The 20,745-nt window shown below is 33.9% G+C and overlaps 1 protein-coding gene across 5 annotated transcripts in view; it reads right to left on the reverse strand.

Annotated features, from left to right (window-relative positions):
* Positions 1–20,745, reverse strand: part of LOC136037046 (polyphosphoinositide phosphatase-like) — an 80,612-nt gene that overhangs the window by 17,168 nt on the left and 42,699 nt on the right. For all 5 annotated transcript variants that reach the window (XM_065719471.1, XM_065719475.1, XM_065719473.1 and 2 more), the window contains 4 exons: positions 18,984–19,131; positions 15,927–16,094; positions 12,668–12,893; positions 9,111–9,228 (listed from right to left, as the gene is read on the reverse strand). In XM_065719471.1, the coding sequence (XP_065575543.1) occupies positions 9,111–9,228; positions 12,668–12,893; positions 15,927–16,094; positions 18,984–19,131 (660 nt within the window). The remainder of the gene's footprint in view (positions 1–9,110; positions 9,229–12,667; positions 12,894–15,926; positions 16,095–18,983; positions 19,132–20,745) is intronic.

Here is a 20,745-nt window from a genome sequence, read left to right on the forward strand (position 1 = left end):
GGATAGCTAGCCCAGACAAGAGAACCTATTTGAGAACAAAATTTAATTTGCTTACGAAAAAACTATTTCACTTGTAAGTCTTGGGAGGAGAAGGGAAAGACAGGGGCGTAGCTTTTTTATTTAGGACCAGAGGGGGTGCTATTGAAGTAGATGCTATTAAATTGCAATCCGGGTAATTCAATAAAAGCTATCCAAATGGATAGATAGCCTAGACAAGAGAACATTTGACAACAAAATTTAATTTGGTTACGAAAAAAAATATTTCGCTTGTAAGTCTTGAGAGGAGAAGGGAAAGACAGGGGCGTAGCTTTTTTTATTGAGGACAAGAGGGGGTGCTATTGAAGTAGATACTATTATATTGTTCAAGTTCTATTTATTTTTGTAAAATAACAATAACAAAAACAATATCCCAAAGGGCTCATTCACTTGCTCGTAATTTTGAATGGATTTTGACTCTGTAAGATTTAATTTGTTGTATTTAACTTTTAATGTACGTGATTTATTGAGATATGTTTTGTGATTTCTCATTATTTTGAATTTTTTGGGGTTTTTCTGATTTATAATAATAAATAGTATTGATATCAGAGGGCCACATAAAGCCAAACAAAATCATAGGCAGTACAATAGCGCTGTCTAATTAAAGATACAGTATAAATCAAAGTATTACCACAGATTATGTAACATTATAAAAGTGACATCTTCCCCACATTTAAATAGCCATTGCATTTCAAATTCAAAAGGATTAGAACAATTTAAAGTTGAAGTTAAAATTATTTACTTATGAGTTGGGAATTGTTTGACGAAGAATATCCAGAAAATTTAAACAATGCTTGGCATCATTGTAGCACAAACCTTGCCCAAAAGTTTTTCTCGTGTAAATCAGGGTAGATATTTCCGGGAAGGGGGTGGGTTACACTGAACATTGTTTTTGTGCCAATAATTCCCCTCAAAAGCCAAGCTGAGTCTCCTAGTCCTGCATGATAAAACTGATAACAATATAAAAAGAGAATAGGCTGGCATCTCTTACACGAGGCGTGTTTTTTCATTAAGGTCCATTTGATCACAGGTGCACAACGAATGACTATTTTAGAAAGTAAATTTATTTTCAAAAACTGAATAATTTACTTTATTTAACAGCATAGTTGCCAAGCTTGTTGTAACACCATTCCGCTCAATTAATTTTAAAATAATTTCTGTATAAAGACTCGCCGCCTGTTCCGCTAACCAGGAATTCACTTCCGTTTTTACGTCGTCATCATCACTGTAACGGTTGCCACTAAGGTGTTGCTTGAGGTGGAGAAACAGATGGTAATCATTCGGCGCAAGATCAGGAGTGTATTTTGGGTGATCTACAGCTTCCCAGCCAAAGCTATCCAACAAATTACGGGTCTGACCAGCAGTGTTAGGGCTCGTACAGTCATGAAGAAGGGCAATTTCCTTTTTCAGCTTATCAAGTTTTTTTTTGTTTTGCTCGCTCTGCGGAGCTTTCTGAAGGTTAGGCAGTATATTTCTGCATTGATGGTGGTTGCTCCATTGCATAAAGTCGACCAAAAAACACCATGCCTATTCCCAAACACCAACGCCATGATTTTGCGTTGGGAGAGAGGACATTCAGCCTTAAAATTTTCAGGGGAGTGTCTGTGTTTCTATTCCATGTTCTATTGCCTCAATTTGGGCGTGATATGCGAGACCTATATTTCGCTTCCAGGTCAAAAGGTTGCCTTCTCAGTGGCAACCGTTAAAAAGATGACGACGATGTAAAAAACGGCTGTGAACTGTTGGCTATTGAAGTCGGCGGCAAGTTCTTATAAATACTTCTAAAATTGGTTGAGAGCTATGACAAATGTTTAAAAAAAAATGGTAGCTATATCGACAAATAGAGTAAAGTATGCACTTTTTGAAAATAAATTTACTTTTTTAAAATAATCTTTCGTTGTGTACTTATGTTCAAACGGACCTTAATTGGAAATCACGCTTCGTATGTGTACACACAATTTCTAAATTGTGAGAAAAATATCATTATTTTGTTTAAATTCACTTTATTCTATTCTCAGCAGGCACTTCATACATCATGCTGGTGCAGAGATAAATGTCCCACAAGTAGTACTGGCGTTGTGTGAAATGCGACTAATTCCAGTCTTAATTCTTAGCAGATTTATGTTAATTCTTTTTTTGGAGCTGGTTAAAAGAAATATTTAGAAAAGCGAAAATAGCGAGGAGTCAACATAGTATTGTACATAGAGGCGGTCCTACATTTATCAGTCAGTATGTGAATCCAAACCGTAAGGAATAGGACGTTATCAGCGATTATTAGGCATTTCAATGACAGATAAAGAGAATCGCAGTTCCAATTAATACATTAACTAAATGATTCCTGGAGAGGATTCCCGTCTACCAAAAATTCATGACTAAATCACAACCGATTTGACCTATCTAGTTGTAGTACGAATATCCTTATAAAAAGCACTAAGCCACAATGATTTCTTTTTCATTCAGGACACTGTATTTACTGTAATTCTATCTTCATATTCTACAGTGATTCCATTGTTGTCCTGTTAGCAGATGCAGAGGGTGTATCCAATTCCCCTTTTGAACCTATCTAATGACCTATCTAGGTGTAGTACGAATATTCTTATAAAAAGCACTAAGCCTTATTTATTTTTCAATGATTTCTTTTTCATTCAGGACACTGTATTCACTGTAATTCTATCTTCATATTCTACAGTGATTCCATTGTTGTCCTGTTTGCAGATGCAGAGGGTGTATCCAATTCCACTTTTGAACCTATCTAGGTATAGTACGAATATCCTTATAAAAAACACTAAGCCTTATTTATTTTTCAATGATTTCTTTTTCATTCAGGACACTGTATTCACTGTAATTCTATCTTTATATTCTACAGTCATTCCATTGATGTCCTATTTGCAGATGCAGAGGGTGTATCCAATTCCCCTTTTGAACCTATCTAATGACCTATCTAGGTGTAGTACGAATATTCTTATAAAAAGCACTAAGCCTTATTTATTTTTCAATGATTTCTTTTTCATTCAGGACACTGTATTCACTATAATTCTATCTTCATATTCTCACAGTGATTCCATTGTTGTCCTGCTTGCAGATGCAGAGGGTGTATCCAATTCCCCTTTTGAACCTATCTAATGACCTATCTAGGTGTAGTACGAATATTCTTATAAAAAGCACTAAGCCTTATTTATTTTTCAATGATTTCTTTTTCATTCAGGACACGGTATTTACTGTAATTCTATCTTCATATTCTACAGTGATTCCATTGTTGTCCTGTTAGCAGATGCAGAGGGTGTATCCAATTCCCCTTTTGAACCTATCTAATGACCTATCTAGGTGTAGTACGAATATTCTTATAAAAAGCACTAAGCCTTATTTATTTTTCAATGATTTCTTTTTCATTCAGGACACGGTATTTACTGTAATTCTATCTTCATATTCTACAGTGATTCCATTGTTGTCCTGTTTGCAGAAGCAGAGGGTGTATCCAATTCCCCTTTTGAACTTATCTAATGACCTATCTCGGTGTAGTACGAATATTCTTATAAAAAGCACTAAGCCTTATTTATTTTTCAATGATTTCTTTTTCATTCAGGACACGGTATTTACTGTAATTCTATCTTCATATTCTACAGTGATTCCATTGTTGTCCTGTTTGCAGAAGCAGAGGGTGTATCCAATTCACCTTTTGAACCTATCTAATGACCTATCTCGGTGTAGTACGAATATTCTTATAAAAAGCACTAAGCCTTATTTATTTTTCAATGATTTCTTTTTCATTCAGGACACGGTATTTACTGTAATTCTATCTTCATATTCTACAGTGATTCCATTGTTGTCCTGTTAGCAGATGCAGAGGGTGTATCCAATTCCCCTTTTGAACCTATCTAATGACCTATCTAGGTGTAGTACGAATATTCTTATAAAAAGCACTAAGCGTTATTTATTTTTCAATGATTTCTTTTTCATTCAGGACACGGTATTTACTGTAATTCTATCTTCATATTCTACAGTGATTCCATTGTTGTCCTGTTTGCAGAAGCAGAGGGTGTATCCAATTCACCTTTTGAACCTATCTAATGACCTATCTCGGTGTAGTACGAATATTCTTATAAAAAGCACTAAGCCTTATTTATTTTTCAATGATTTCTTTTTCATTCAGGACACTGTATTCACTGTAATTCTATCTTCATATTCTACAGTGATTCCATTGTTGTCCTGTTTGCAGATGCAGAGGGTGTATCCAATTCCACTTTTGAACCTATCTAGGTATACCAGATGCAGAGGGTGTATCCAATTCCCCTTTTGAACCTATCTAATGACCTATCTAGGTGTAGTACGAATATCCTTATAAAAAGCACTAAGCCTTATTTATTTTTTAATGATTTCTTTTCCATTCAGGACACTGTATTCACTGTAAATCTGCCTTTATATTCTTTACTGATTCCATTGTTGTCCTACCTGCAGATGCAGAGGGTGCATCCAATTCCACTTTTGAAAGTCTTAAAACAAGGAAATCTAATCTTGAACTCATAGTTTCTAGGAAGTATAAGCACCTTAAATATTAGAGAAAAATGGATCTGAGCAAACGTGGCGAAACAGATAGCATAGAACATTTTGCAATTAACCCATTTTTACTCCATGAAAAGGTTTCAAAGGCTGTATATTTGGAAAAATATTAATGTGGAACATATTATGAAGTGCAGTGGACCCCTATTTTTCTCGTTTTCCTTATGTTAAAACCGAGCATGGATTAACTAAAAAAAATTATCCGCTCAAATTAAAGATTGAGTATGACACTTAAAACGAAGAATAGTTTTAAAGCTACTTAGTAAATTATAGCTTTTTTCAGAATTATAGGGGGGCAACTGGCCACCCTGAAAAACGCCACTGGAGAGAGGGGCTGGCAAAAATAGTGTTGCGGATGCAGGATGATGGGAAAAGTTTGAAGAAAACAGCTCTAAAAGATGACGCTTTTATTGTGGACATCAAAACTTTTCAAGCAGGAGGAGCAGCAGGAAAAAATTTGTAAAGGCCGGGCTGAGATTTCAACGTTATTATTGTCTGTACATTTTTGATCTTAGATTGAGCTTTGACCTAGATTGGATGGGGATGAAGTTTGTTTGTAAAAAGATGATACCTATTTATGAAAAAATAAACAATGTTAATACTTTCAGAAACCGTAATACTATGGCATATGTATGATAATGATTTGAAGACGGCTTAGTAGGGATGCTGCTTCTCTGAATGGTATCAAACAGCCGGGTAGTATTACTGTTCATTAAGCCTTAACGTCATTAAAGTTAGTCCAAGTTTCCTTCATGTCTTGACTTGATGTGAGCTCAACTTAACTGGCAACAATATGATTATTCTTACACCCTATCTAAAGTGACATTGTAACAAAAAACAAGTACATTTTTGTTCCAGAAATCAAAAATAAAGTGTTCAAGGGTCCTAGTCCAAACAGAGTTTAAACAAACAGTGTCCAAAGCAAAATCAGAGCCCTCTCTAAGGGGTAAATTTTACAGTAACAGCAAACAATTTACAATTCTATAGTAGAGACCCCATTAACTCCAGAATGAGAAGTTTTTTCTAATATTAGTGAATCTAAGAAGACAAAGGAGACTTTTCAGCATTCTATACACTTTGATATCCTTGGGACAACTAGCGCCTAAGGCAGAGGCAATCCTTTGAAGAGTCACTTTATCCTTCTGAATACACCCTCAGAAGTGAATTTAGTCTGACATTCAACCAGTTATAATAAAATAAATTGACAATCAGCACAGAATAGGTAAACAACAAAATAAAATAATAGTAGTAGAATATAGTTAAATAAAGCAAAATAAGAGAAAAAATTGCTTTCCGGACGATTGATATTCTGGAGTGCCAGAGCCAAGTGAATGAAATTTTCTGGAATCAGATCAAATATCCGTTTAGAAAAAATTCAAAAAAAATACAGTCATCAGTTCAACCTTTTTTTGAATTATCATATGAAGTTAGTCCAGAAAACAGTTCTTCATACCACATCTTGAGTGTAAATGGTTGCTCGTAGCAGGACCTGAAGTTTTTCACCTCACCCGGTGTAGAATTCAGAAAGTTCTTTGTACCATATATTGAGTGTAAATGGTTGCTAGTAGCAGGACCTGGCATTTTTCACCTCACCCGGTATAGAATTCAGACATTTCGCGGGACTTGGTTTAACCGTAAGCTCCCTAAATTCATTGGGATAAATCAAAATGGCATTAACAAACTAAGGATAAAAAAAAACTGCTTACTTCAAAAATATGGATACTGAAAATTTGTTTAGTTTGTAAATGAATAAACGGAAGATAATATTAGACTTTAAATCATTGATGATTGTTTTGACCACTTGACGGCTAATCGATGTTAGGACGCTTACTCCAGATAAGCTTTGCAAAAATATAATTTCACTCAGCACTAGAATTCCGTAGTGAAACATACAGAAAAAAGAAAATATTTTTCCAGAATAATGATAGAAAAACTGAAGTAAACTGAACTAAAGACAGCTGAACTGATATAGATATTTGGGTAACTATTTGAATCTTATTTAACTCAAATATAACAATCAGAGTTGTATTGCATATGCTAACACCAAATAATGGAATCAACTTTGAGCATTAATAAGAGCTCATATATCAGAGACGTTGTTCATGTTGAGGTTAAACTTTAAATCTAAAGGCATCAGAGGTTTGATCGCAAGGAAGGAGGATAAAAATTTCCTCCAAAAGTACGTTTCTTCAAAATAAAGTATTGGTTTCCTGATGGGATCCTTCACTCTGACTACAAAAACAATTTTAAACATTTAATTTCAAATGTCCTAGTGCTTTGTGCTAGTAATTTCAATCGATATTCACCACTTCTCTCTCTCTTTTTCTTTATTTCTTTTGCTCTCCACAATTTCCACTTTATTGCACCATCCTACAAATAACAATTTTTTTGATTCTTTTAATCTAGAAGGAAAGTAAGCTGAGAAATAAATTGTTTACCCAGCAATTTTTTTTTCGTGAAAATTATTGTTTGATTTTCAAATCTTTCACCGGGAGACAAATTTTCGTAGTGTGAATATATTGTTTATCTCTCTGCTTCATATTTTAAATTCATTTTTTTCGTGGTAAGTTGATTTTTACAAGTTGAATCAAACATCGGATGCTACCTCAAAAGTAGGGTTGCTACCAAGGTCGATTTCCAAAGTGCTACAATAGCTCAAATTTGCATACTAACCAGAAATTTTTGGTGCTACGGTCAAGCGACATGCACATGGTGTGTTTAAGCGTAATAAGATTGGTTTTTAATTAATTTTCTCGATCTTTTTTAATACAAAGGAGTAAAAATGTCTGAGTGGAAAAGTGTAACATATTCCGTACAGAAATGTATTTAGATTATTGTCATGCATAAAAAAGGTTCTCATATATTTTAATGCGAGACATACCACACAATTGCATTTTGTTTGTTTATAGTTTCAGTTTGGTCATATAAGAGAAAAGGTGCTACTTCCAATGTAACACGTACTACTCATGATGAAATAGCGCTAAATAGCACTTTCGTGCTGCGGGTGGTAACCCTGTTTCTAAGACTGTTTGCAGGGTAAAATTATTTAGTGGTATTATATCCACCAATCCTGGCAAAGACATTGATATCGTTTCAACTTCAACAACAAACAAGAAACTTCAACAAGAAGCTCAGTTATTATTGGACAGCTCACACTTGTGCAAAAAAATAAAAAGGTACAACCTTTTTACATTTAAAGCTAGTTGATTTATGACAAACCAAGTGAGTAACTTCTCAGTCATTGCTTGAAGCCCTAGAATAAAGGGCTTCAAGGCCCTGATTCATCCGGAGGGTGAATCAGGGCCTGATTCAAGGGCCCTGATTCATCCGGAGGCGCAGCACCTAGATTAGTGTCATGCGTAAATGCTACCAATTCTCCTGGATTATAAGATGCTAACGCCGACGTAGTATGAGAGTCAAATTTATAACACAATTCACAGTATATCATTGGTAATTGGGGGGTTAAAAGTCGGCAGAGGTCGTTCACATAGATGAGGAAGAGAGTTGACAAAAAAAAAAACTTGAGGTACTTCGTGTTTAATTGGAACTTGTTGGTTTGTATTTGGGCAATAGATCTTTCGGTGAGGTATGAAGAGAACCAAGACAATGCTTACCGACGCAAAGAATGATGAGAAAGTTTACCAATGAGGATCTTATGTGTAAGGCTGTCAAAAGCTTTTTTTACATCAAGAAGAATAGCTGCAGGAATGAGATTAGAATCCTAAGATTGTCGTATAAACTGAAGAAGTCTATTATAAGCATGTCCTGTAGAATGCTTTGCATGAAACCCACACTGATGCTGATGGAAAAAACTTTTTACTTCAAGAAATCTCACCAGACGCTTGAGCATTGACCTTTCTAATATCTTAGAGAACACTGATAAAAGAGAGATCAGCCTGAGCCAAAGAATTCAGCTGAATATCTGGCAGTTCTATACGAAGTTCATGTTCTGATACGTAATGTTACGTATAGAACTCGTAACATGGCTTGTTGTTACTTGTTCTGTTATATGTAGTTACTCTTTCTATACGTGAGTAACAGAACAAGCCAGTTTTAAGCATTAGTTCAAGCCAGTTTTAAGGTCTTACCTTAAAATTGCATAAATTCCATGCTTTTTATTGATTTCTTTTAATTCTGTATTTTTTCCGTTCTCTTTTGTTTTAATTTCTGTCTCCCCTTCTTCATTTGCAGTTAAGTCCCCTTGGTTATTACGAAATAAGGGCAAGATTTCCGTAGTACTTTTATTCTATATATATTTTTGTTGTTTTTCAAAATTAATTTTAAGCTTGATTTTTATTTTTAAATTTTATCTATTTACTTTGTTTTAATCCTTTCAGCCCCCTTTTTTTTAGTTTCTTGTTGTTTTAATTTATGTTTTTGTTCTTTATTTGCATTATAACACCTAGTTGGCTATACAGGCAAACTATCAGTGGTATATTTTCTCCTGTGAATTTCACTAGGCTCAGATCCATTTTCCTAATTCTTATTGTTATTTTCTGTGCAAAAAATAAACTTACCTCTCTCCTTTATCGTGATGTAGATAATAGTCAGTGATAGTTTCCCATATAGGTTGCTTCGAAGGTGACGGAACAAAGATCCCAAGAAACAAATTAATAGCATTCTGTTTATCTGAATCTAAAACGAAATTATGATAGTGTATGGATTCAAAAAGAGTAAATAATATAAATCAAAATGGGTCAAATATAGTGCCAAACCACACATCCTTTTTGCATTTACCTTCTTTGATGAGAATAGATATACTTATAGCTCATAATATTATGAAGAGATACTGTCTCTTGACAAGTTTAGTTTTTGTTTGCAGTCCATGTGGACCCACACGAGCATCCATATGACACCAGGTTGCCACCTGCCATTCAAATGCAACACCTACTCTTCAAATAGTTACTAAGACCAGTGACTAGCAAATATTCTAAATACTGGCTTCATGCTAAAAAAAAGGCTGATTATAAGATCCATAACAAAGAATGTGGGCAACTTGCAAAAGTGGAAACTGGAAGACGGGTGAATCAGAAGAAGAAGGAGAATTCATTTATTTTTTTTTTTGAGGAAGAACTGTATACGGACAATTGTGGGTATCCGATGGACTAACCGCATTTTAAACAGTAAGCTGTTAAAAAAATGTGGTTATGTCCAACTTTTTAGACTATAATGAAAGAAAGCTTGAGATAGCTAGAACACTTTTTGCGAAAGATAAGATTGCTAAAAATCGTCCTTTTCGTCTATACAAAAAAGGCTGAAGGAAAAGCAAATCGTCTACGGTTGGAATAGGAATCACTCGTAAGAAAGGATTTAAAGAAATTTGGAGCTTCTTAGGAGGGGGAGGAGTTAAGTAAGAAGCTCTATCAAGATGGAGGAAGAAGCTTGCACAGCTGTGCTGGGCTCAAGCAGATTAGTGTTGCTATGATTTGTCGGTAGCAGGAGTAGTAGCTTCCTCTCTTACGAGTTTCATATAATTCTTGGCCTCTAGCTCTGTAGAAAGAAGGTTGTTTTTTTATTTCTCGTAAAAATATCTTCCTGTGGTTTATTTTGGTAGCGGCTTCAACATTTCAAAGAGATATTGTGCGCCGTTGAATGAAAAGTTAGTTACCGACGTTACAGGTGAACAAAAGAGTGAGTTTTTATGTGTTATGACGTAGAGTAAATAATGTATTTTTCTACACGGATTACGACACAAGTGGTGCCGCAGCCAGGATGGAAGCATTTGTTTCTGTTAAGAATTCCGAGGTTTAAATCGGGTATCCAAGTTTGATGCTACACCCTTCCCCGCATGGATGAATTGTTTAGGAAGTAGGCAACAAAAAGGTCTTCAGTGTTTTAGATCTTACCAAAAGCTACTGGCAAGTAGAACTTACGCCAGACAGCATGGAAAAGACCTTCCAAACCAAGTCCGGATTCGACGAGTTCAGAGTCCTACTTTTTGGTGTTCACGGGGCACTAGCAACCTTCCAGGGGGCCATGGTTAAGACTTAGACTGGAAGTCGTTGTTTCGCAAGGGCGTAGCTTGACGACCTTATAATATTCTCCGATAGCTGGGTAGATCAAGAGCAAAATCTAAAGGAGGTCTTGGGAACGACAGCGACTGCTGGTCTTAACATTCATCCTTAAAAATACAGCTTTGGACTGGACGAAGTTCCATATTTGGGCGATAAAGTGGGAAATGGCAAAATCCCACCACTTGAAAGCAAGGTTGAGGCTGTGAAGAACTTTCCAGAGCCCACCACCAAAAATAAAGTGAGGTCATTCCTTGGCATCACTGCGTATTACCAGAGGTTTGTCCACAATCTCTCTTCAGTTTTGTTACCGCTGACAGGTGTTCTTCAGAAATGAAATACAAGCCACTTTACGCTGTCTCAGGAGCAGAGAATAGCCTTCGAAGCCCTAAAGACTGCACTCACTACCGTCCCTGTAATGAGCAGTGCAGACTTTGCCAAGAGTTTGTGCTTCAAATGGATGCTTCGAACATTGGAGCAATCCTGATTGAACACAACGGAGGGGAGCACCCCATTGCATAAGAAAGTTGGAATCTATCACCCGCAGAACAGTACTATTCGACAGTGAAGCGTGAAGCTTTGGCGTTAAAATAAGGAGTGGAAAGTTTTTGGTACTAACTTGAAGGCCGGAAGTTCACCGTCATAGCCCACTTCGCTGGTAGAACGTGGCTCGAAGCAACAAGGCTCGCTTGGCATGCTGGTCGCTGGGCCTCCAAGAGTACCACTTCGACATTCGTAGTCAGAGTGGGCTAGAAAACAGAATGTTGATGCATTATCCTGTCTGTTGTAAATAGAAATAAAATAATGTTTGTTTTGTATCTTTATAGAGGAGTGCCAAATCCTTGCCCGTATTCCTGAAGATGTTCCACAAGAGAAAAGAAAAGACCGATCCATTCCAAGACTTCAAGGATAGTCAGCAGAAAGAAATTGAACTTGCCCGTTTCTTCAGCTTACAAGTCAATAACCAGACAGATAAAAAAACAGCCCATTTTGGGCTTTGGGACGGTCTTTTATATCAGCATACCAAAAGGAAGGATGGCTCGATTTATTTTCAACTGATGGTACCGGAGGACTAACGTAGTCGGCTAATCCTACAATCTCATTGTTCGTTTCATGCCAAAGTTTGTTCATCGAGGGCGTAACCCAAAGGAGGAATGTGGTGACGTTATTTTGGTAGCGGCTTCAAGATTCGGAAGTAAATGTTTTAAACATACTTTTCAACTTAGAATTTAGTTCATCCAGGTGCACGCCTGTGTGGTGAATTGCACGCCGTTGAATGAAAAGTTGGTTCACTACCGGCGTTACAAGTCAACAGAAGGGCGAATTTTTATGTAGCGTAGAGTAAATAAAACATGTGTTTTTCTATACGGATTACGACACTACCCTGTTAAATTATTGCATTTAAACATACCCCATTCATAGGCACTATCAAAGCCGTGCATCATTATAATACTTAATATGATGTTGTAACAATTTGACTAAAATCAGTTTTATTCATTCTTTGCTCATTTTTTAATCCCTTTTATTCTATTTCAAAGGTATATTTTTTAAGACTTAGTAAAAAAACTTCACTGTTGTTAGCAAGAATCAAAGGAAAACGTGGAAGATATTTAACTTTAAGTTGCTACATTGAACTGTGAAACTTGTGCATAAACACTCAGCAGAATATGTTCAAAATATAAAATAAACATAAGTTTGGACAGGAATGCATTCACATTAATATTACTTCAAGAAGTTAAATTTGTCAAATTATAGATCACAACAAACATGTCAATTATGTGAAACATACAATTAAATTAAACGAAACAAATCAAAAATAATTAAACAAACCCAAATACTATAATAATTAAATTAATTTTGATCAATTTTTTAATTAAAATTAAACCGTATTTAATTATAATTAAACAAACGAAAGGGATAATAATTAATATATATATCTATAGATATATATATATAGTGTTTACATTCATACTTCAATAGAAACGCGAATCCAAAATAGCACCCCCTCCCCTTGTGTACCTACATATGAATGGAATCCAACACTAACAATGGAAATATCTAACCTGAAAATGTATTAGCATAGTAGCGACTCAAGGTTTGCATAATATCATTGCCCTGAGAGGTCCACGGTGCTGTTTTTCTGTATGTTTGAATTCGATGAACCATTTGTGATCCTCCGTATTGGAGAGCCAAGGTGTCACCATGATCTTCATATAATTCTTCGAGCATGCGTACACAGTCCGAGTCAAAATCTAAGTAAGGTTCAGTCAGGACGCCCAAGGCAACGAACTAAAAAAAGAAGAAGATATCCTTATAGCAATAAACTCAGTATTCAAAACAGCACGACATAACTTTTACTTTATATCAATGGAGAGGTAGACCTTAATTTAAAAAATAGCACGGACAAACCCTCATCACTTTTTTTTTTAAATAGGCAGTTGGATATATGTTAGTTCGATCAATACAATTTGACATCTTAAACTTATATAATGATAGAAAAATATATGATTATTAATCAACAGGAAAAACAAGTGTTAGATTGATCATTGAAATGTTCGTAATTTATAAGGATATCAATGCTGAATTAATCATAAAAAAAAAACATAACCAAGATTAGAACGAAATGGCTTCTATGATTTCTAAAGAGCCAATAGAGAAAAAACACAATTTCTTTATTTATTTGACTCATAAAAGATATCTAACAACAAATTGATATGTTGTAAATACGAAGACATGTAATTAAGATGTGACATCAATTATAGCAAGTAGTCATGTCCCTCTTATATAGTGTTTTTGTTGCCCAGACCACATTGCTTGAAAGGCTGTATGCTAAAAACTAGGGTATTTAAAAATTAGGGTATAAAACTATAGTAGGAAATTGAGATTGACAGTACTTTGTAAAACTATTGAAATGCTATAAGCCCCCTTCCATACTCTTTTTCCTAAGAAAAGCCTCTATTAACCTCCCGCGTATTTGATAGTTTTTTTTTTAATTTAATTTTTACCATTTAAATCGAAGATTTAATTTTAGGGGTTTGATACTATTATGCGTCAACATTTTCTGCTATATATATACATATATATATATATATATATATATATATATATATATATATATATATATATATATATATATATATATATATATATATATATATATATATATATATATATATATACTAGCTGTTGGGGTGGCGCTTCGCGCCACCCCAACACCTAGTTGGTGGGGGCGCTTCGCGCCCCCCCCAAGCCCCCCCGCGCGCGTAAGTCGTTACGCGCCATAATAGTTACGCGCCATTGTAGTTGTGTCCCTATGTCCCACCTGTGAATATAGATATATATATATATATGGTTTTAACTACGTAAAACTTGCGAATATACAACATTCTTTGCTGTCCCATTGTCTTTGCATATAAATAGATTGTCAGGTTATCCCCCTGTTTCCCCCGGTGTCCCCGTTGTAGTTGTGTCCCTGTGTCCCGGTCGTCATTTATATTCCCTGTGTCCCGGGTCCCGGTCATCATTTGTATCCCGGTGTCCCGGTCTGTATATACATTCGTTTTTTAGTTTTGTTTTTCTCCTTTATTTTTTTCCTTTTTTTTTCTTTTTTAGCTTATTTAGATTTTTAGATTTTTTAGTTTTTTTTATTAGTTTTTAGTTTTTATTTCTTTTTAGTTTTTTTGTCCCGGTCGTCATTTATATCCCCCTGTTTCCCCCGGTGTCCCCGTTGTAGTTGTGTCCCTGTGTCCCGGTCGTTATTTATTTTTTAGTTTTTTACCTTTTTTTAGTTTTTTTAGTTTTTTAGCTTTTTTATTTTTTTTATTAGTTTTTAGTTTTTTTGTAGTTTTTGCCTTTTTTTTAGTTTTTTTAGTTTTTTAGCTTTTTTATTAGTTTTTAGTTTTTTTTGTAGTTTTTGCCTTTTTTTAGTTTTTTTAGTTTTTTAGCTTTTTTATTTTTTTTATTAGTTTTTAGTTTTTTTTGTAGTTTTTGCCTTTTTTTAGTTTTTTCAGTTTTGACGTCACCTGATCCAGTTTTTTCAGGTGACGTCACCTGATCCACGATCCACAGATCCACAAACAACTTATTTTTATATATATAGATAGTTTTTTTTTTTTTACTTATGTCCTGGTCGTCATTTATACTCCCTGTGTCCCGGTGCTTTGTTGATTGCTAATCGAACATTCCTTTTGTCCTGGTCGCTTTCTCTTTGAGTGTCGTCATTTATTAGTTTTTTCCTTTTTTTTTTAGTTTTTTATTGGTTTTTACCTTTATTTTAGCTTATTTTTCAGTTTTTTCCTTTTTTTTATTTTTTTTTTATTTTTTATTTTTTTTAGTTTTTATATATATAGATAGTTTTTTTTTTTTTTACTTATGTCCTGGTCGTCATTTATACTCCCTGTGTCCCGGTGCTTTGTTGATTGCTAATCGAACATTCCTTTTGTCCTGGTCGCTTTCTCTTTGAGTGTCGTCATTTATTAGTTTTTTCCTTTTTTTTTTTAGTTTTTTATTGGTTTTTACCTTTATTTTAGCTTATTTTTCAGTTTTTTCCTTTTTTTTAGTTTTTTTTTATTTTTTATTTTTTTTAGTTTTTTACCTTTTTTTAGTTTTTTTAGTTTTTTTAGTTTTTTAGCTTTTTTACTTTTTTTATTAGTTTTTAGTTTTTTTTTGTAGTTTTTGCCTTTTTTTAGTTTTTTCAGTTTTTTTTTAGTTTTTTATTGGTTTTTACCTTTATAGTTTTTTTAGTTTTTTAGCTTTTTTATTTTTTTATTAGTTTTTAGTTTTTTTTTGTAGTTTTTGCCTTTTTTTAGTTTTTTCAGTTTTGACGTCACCTAATCCAGTTTTTTCAGGTGACGTCACCTGACACATCCATCCATCCATCCACAGACAGACAACTTATTTTTATATAGATAGATATAGTTGTCTAAGCTTCCACAAATGAAAGAATTCATTATCGCTAGCCTAAATTTAGGAAAAGCATCAACTTAACTTACGCATTACATATGGTATATTTCGGAATTGTGAGATTAAATACCTTTTTTTCACATTGAAGGAAAGAGCAACAAAACTTATTAAACAGAGCGAGCGAAAGAGAACTTTCAACAAGAAAGTTAATAAGACATTCATGATTCGGCAGATATGAGCTCACTATTGACAGATTTTCGAAATAAGTATGTTATCTAAGAATATTCCTGTGCTTACAGGTCATTAACATGAACTACATACTTCACATGTTGGTAATCCTAGCTCCAATTCCTACCTTTTTTTTCATATTAATTAAACATGGCTACTAAACAATTTTGTTAAGAAAAAGAAAATAGTTACTTGAAAGGCGAGTGCACACTTTCCAACTACAAACTGAGCAGTATTAGTTCGGTCCAGGCAATCAACACAGTTGACTCGCACAATGCCAGTTTGCAGTCTAAATGGGACTTCACTTGCTTCGATGGTTTCGGATGAAACTAGCTTAGCTTTCCGAATAGCTGGTATCACCTAAATTGAAAGATTTATTCTTCAGTTAAAGCACCAAGAATAGTGAAAATGAGATCAAATTGTTTAAATTGGTTACGTGATAACTCAAACAACCATATGAAAAATACAAAATAAATGTTTTGATAGAAAAGAGCTCCATGTGCAATTATGCAGTTTTGGGTAATATCAGCTAGTAAATTAAATGAACAGAAAGGTGAGTGAAATACAAGCAAAAAATGAGGTAAAAACTATAGTACCAACTTTGGAGAAGATGTAGCTTTCGTTTGAAGGCGTACTTCTCCTTGAAGATTAGCAAACTGCTAATGTTTGAATTTTTATGGACGAAACGTGTAGTGAAAAGTATAAGTAAATAATTTGGCTTATAACTTTCGCAGTTCGGCATATATTGGCAAGGATGTAATATCCCCTAAAGGCTTCATAGTTATGAGAGAAATTAAATTAATTAAAATAAGATAAAAATGGTACTAAACTAAATTAGAATAAGCTTAGGTGAAAAATCAGCAAAATATGAGGTGAAAACTATAGCACCAACAGCTTGAGAAGACGTAGCTTTCGTTTGAAGGCGTACTTGTCCTTGAAGATTAGCAAACTGCTAATGTTTAAATTTTTATGGACGAAAAGTGTAGTAAAAAGTATAAGTAAATAATTTGGCTTATAACTTTCGCAGTTCGGCATATATTGGCAAGAATGTAGTACCTCCTTAAAGGCTTCATAGTTATGAGAGGATTTAAGTTAATTAAAATAAGACAAAAACGGAACGAAATTAAATTAGAATAAACTTAGTTTAAAAAGCAGCAAAAAATGAGGTAAAAACTATAACATTAACAGCTTATGAAGGCATAGTCTGGCAACATCGACAAAAATGTGGTACTGCCCTAAAGCCTTCATAATTTCGATTAAAGCATGAATAGACCAAAGATGGGTTCAGGAAAAAAAAAAGAATCTTACTTTTATGTCCTTGCCCCATTAAAAACCTAACAAAAAAATTAATTAAGCCGGATTCGAGTAATAATACTATTATAAAATATTTATTTTACATCTTTTGAATTCCTTTAAGACGTACACTCTGTGCAAGTTTTCGGATTCTATTTTCCTGTTGTCCTATGGTTTTAATATTTCAGCAAAGATAGCGATTTTAATACACCATTTCATAATTGAAATTCAGCTTTATCCACCTATCGCAGTAGATTTACCATTAGTACCCTTAGCCTTAAAATAATAATAGCAGTGGTAACGGTAGTAGTAGTAATACCAGTAGCAGTATTAATAGTGGTTGGTAGCATGCACATAGTGCCTTTTGGTCAATTCAACATCCTTCTCGCATGCGCTCTAAGCTTTAACTTGATATCATAAGCTGTTCCTGAGATTTCGTTGATATAGTTTTTTGACAATATAAATGCACATAATATGTTTTGATTTAGTTTGTTGTCATAATCAATATGTTTTGTTTTTTCTTTTAAATCCAAAAGCACGGCAAAAACGTTGGGAAAAGCGGAAAAAAGGAAAACATTTCTTCATTTTTAAGTAAGTTTAGGTCATCCTCAGAGAACAAGTCCAAGTAAGATCTCAATTCAGGCTCGATGAGTGAATAGATCTGAAACTAATAAACCAAAGCCACAAATCTCTTGCCCTTCAGATGACAGCGCTACATCTGTGGTAATGTCACAAATTCACATGCTTAAAAGGGAACATTAACCTTAAGGCTTGAGCAAAGGAGAATTATAACTTACTACGCTTAGCGGGTGTTGGAGGGGGCAGCTGTCTCCCTCCAATATGTCATCGTACTTTAACTTGCTTTGAACTCTAAAGGCTCTACACATTTATGTTTGTTTTCCATTTAATATATTGTGTTCTAAGGTAGGATGTGTCATCTAGACAATACACACAAAGTTTCAATCAAACTAGAATATATGTTTTTGATATTTGTTTTAATTTCCAAGAAAACTAATTTCCAACAACGATAGCTAAACTTTTAGAAGATGATAAGAAGTAAGAATTAAAAAACAAGTTTCGAGCTTATACAATTTTTCATAATCAATAAAGACTACGAAGACCATAAAATTAAAAACCATAAACATCAAATATAAAAATTTTAGTACATTTTTCTGGATTAGAATTATAAACAATTGTATTTAAAAAAAATATTAACTTCATTAGATTCAAAGGTGAAAACATAAAAAAACAAAATTTCAAAAAAACTCAGTTGCGAAAAAAAAAAAAAAAAAAAAAAAAAAAAAAAAAAAAAAAATCAGATTTATTCTCCCATAAGGAAAATCAAAAATAATTTTTTTTTTTAATTCTTACAATCAATGTTAAGGATTATCAATTTTTTCCAAAAATTGTTTGGAAACTAAAAGGACATTCCAAGCATTAACTTAGACCGTCTATTAGGCAGGGCTGTTTTATTTTAGGGTAGAAATGGCATAATCGTAAGTGAAATACTTCTATTGCGTATTATTGCCATAATTAGGGGGCTAATTAAAACTTGGATACTCCGATTTTTAATTACTTGACCCATCACAGTAGAAAAAAACGACTTAAAACCACAAATCATTTATTAACATCATAAAATCCTAACGTCCATAAATTTCACAATTCGTCTTATCCAGGCCCATATCAGGAAGATTGGATAGGCTATTTCTTCTCTGAGTTCTGTGCATTTATTTACAACTTTAATCTGAATTAAAAAATTACTTGGATTCTAAGCTTAAAGAATCCATTTGACTTGACTTTAGCCAACTTTTACGGCATAAACCACAAGTATAGAAAAGAAAATCGTTAAATTTATAAAATTCTAGGACAAAATCCAAAAAATTGAAAATTTACAAGTTTCATGAAAAACAAAAATTAAAAAGTTCAGGTGGAGCAGAACAAAAACAACGAAATCACCTGAGTAAATGACTTTTCAAAGTCTTGGATTGACGAAGTCTCCTTCAGCAAAGCAGACGCGCATGGACCTTTAGACTGAAAAATTCCAGTTCGTTTGACACAACTAACAGCAACATCATTAAGGTGGTTGATTACATTTCTTCGTTTACTGAAAAATACGAAATATACTAGAAATGCATGCAAACACAAAGAAAGTTTGAGACAAATAACACATTTTCATACGTAGAAGTTAAATGGCCGTATGGCCGAACATGAAAAGACATAAGCATACTAACACATAATCGGGGTACTAAAGAAAAACGGTTTTCACGGTATGTAGGATGAATTGAAAACAGAAAAAAAGTTTAAGACCAATAACGCATTTTCATGCGTAGAAGTTAAACGGTCGTATGGCCAAACTGAAAACACATTAAGCATCACCACATAATTGGGGTACTATGGAAAAACGGTTTTCACCGTAAGTAGGATGAATTGTTCTTGGTTAGTAACCAAGGTTGGTTAGTAACCTTGGTTAGTAACACTGAAAAACTCTAGATTGTTAAAGAAAACCCGCATCTATATTGTTGAGGTTGTAGATCGCATTTTTGGTTAACAAAAAATAATAATAAAGAAAGCAAACAAACAAGAGAAAGAAAGTTTGCAATACACTACAATTTTAGTAAGCAAGTAGTAGCAGAAGGAGTAGAAGTAATCAAAAGATTTTAGCAATGACAGCAGAAGTTTTAGCACAGCAACAATTTAGTAAAAATACAAAAAAAAAAAAAAAAAATCACAGGATACACAAAGCCGAACTTTCAAAGGCATGCCTTTAAACCATGACAATTTTTCTTTTATGAAAAACAACCCATAGAATTTAATAAATGAAACAAACTGAAGTTTTAATGATTTTCAGAATCAAGAAGTTATTGGGAAAGGGGGGAGGAGGAGGAGTGAAACCAAGAAACGAAACTGTGAGCCAAATTGAGCACAAGATTACAAACACAAATGATGAAGCTTTCCTTTGAACGGGGATGGGCCATACACAGTATTATGTTTCGTAACCAGCACGGATAGGATAGCATAAAGAAGTTTTTGATTTCACTGACGATTAGCATAATCATTAGAAACGTTTACCGTTTCTTATTAGAAACATAATCATTTAGAAACGTTAAATGCAGCACAAACTATAGCAAAACTACTAAAATAATTGATTCAGTCTCTTCATTTACAAAAACAGAGACAGTAAATACGAAAAAAGGAAAGAAATTTTGCGAAAAATCACAAAATTTTCTTTTAGACAAACGTAAAATGTCTCTGTGGTCAAACTTGAAACAAGATAAGCATGGCCGTATATATGAGGCAGCATCATATAGATTTATAAGCAAAATAATTACAAGATAATATAGAAAAGCCATTGCCATATTGAAGCAGGCGAACAGCCATGCTGCTTCTAACAAGAATAATAGCAACAGTGGAATTATACAATCACACCTGAACACAGTCTTGCTACTGTGTCGAGGTCTTCTAACACCTGAGTGGAAACCTTAATCATCCTGAATCATCCCCTTGTATCCCTGGCCATGGAGCCTTTCGAGGGGGAATAAGTGTATTGTAATTCCATTTTGAATTGTATTTTGTATTGTATTGTATTGAATAATAAACTTCTACTCCTTTTTCTTAAGAAACCTTTGCTAGCGGTATGGAAGAAAAACAGCAAGGAAGTCACATGCTGTCTTTAGTCTATTTTTAATTATTACTTCTATGGGTAGCATAAAGGGCGATT

This window comes from Artemia franciscana, chromosome 16 (genome assembly GCF_032884065.1).
Source record: "Artemia franciscana chromosome 16, ASM3288406v1, whole genome shotgun sequence".
NCBI classification, from domain to species: domain Eukaryota; kingdom Metazoa; phylum Arthropoda; class Branchiopoda; order Anostraca; family Artemiidae; genus Artemia; species Artemia franciscana.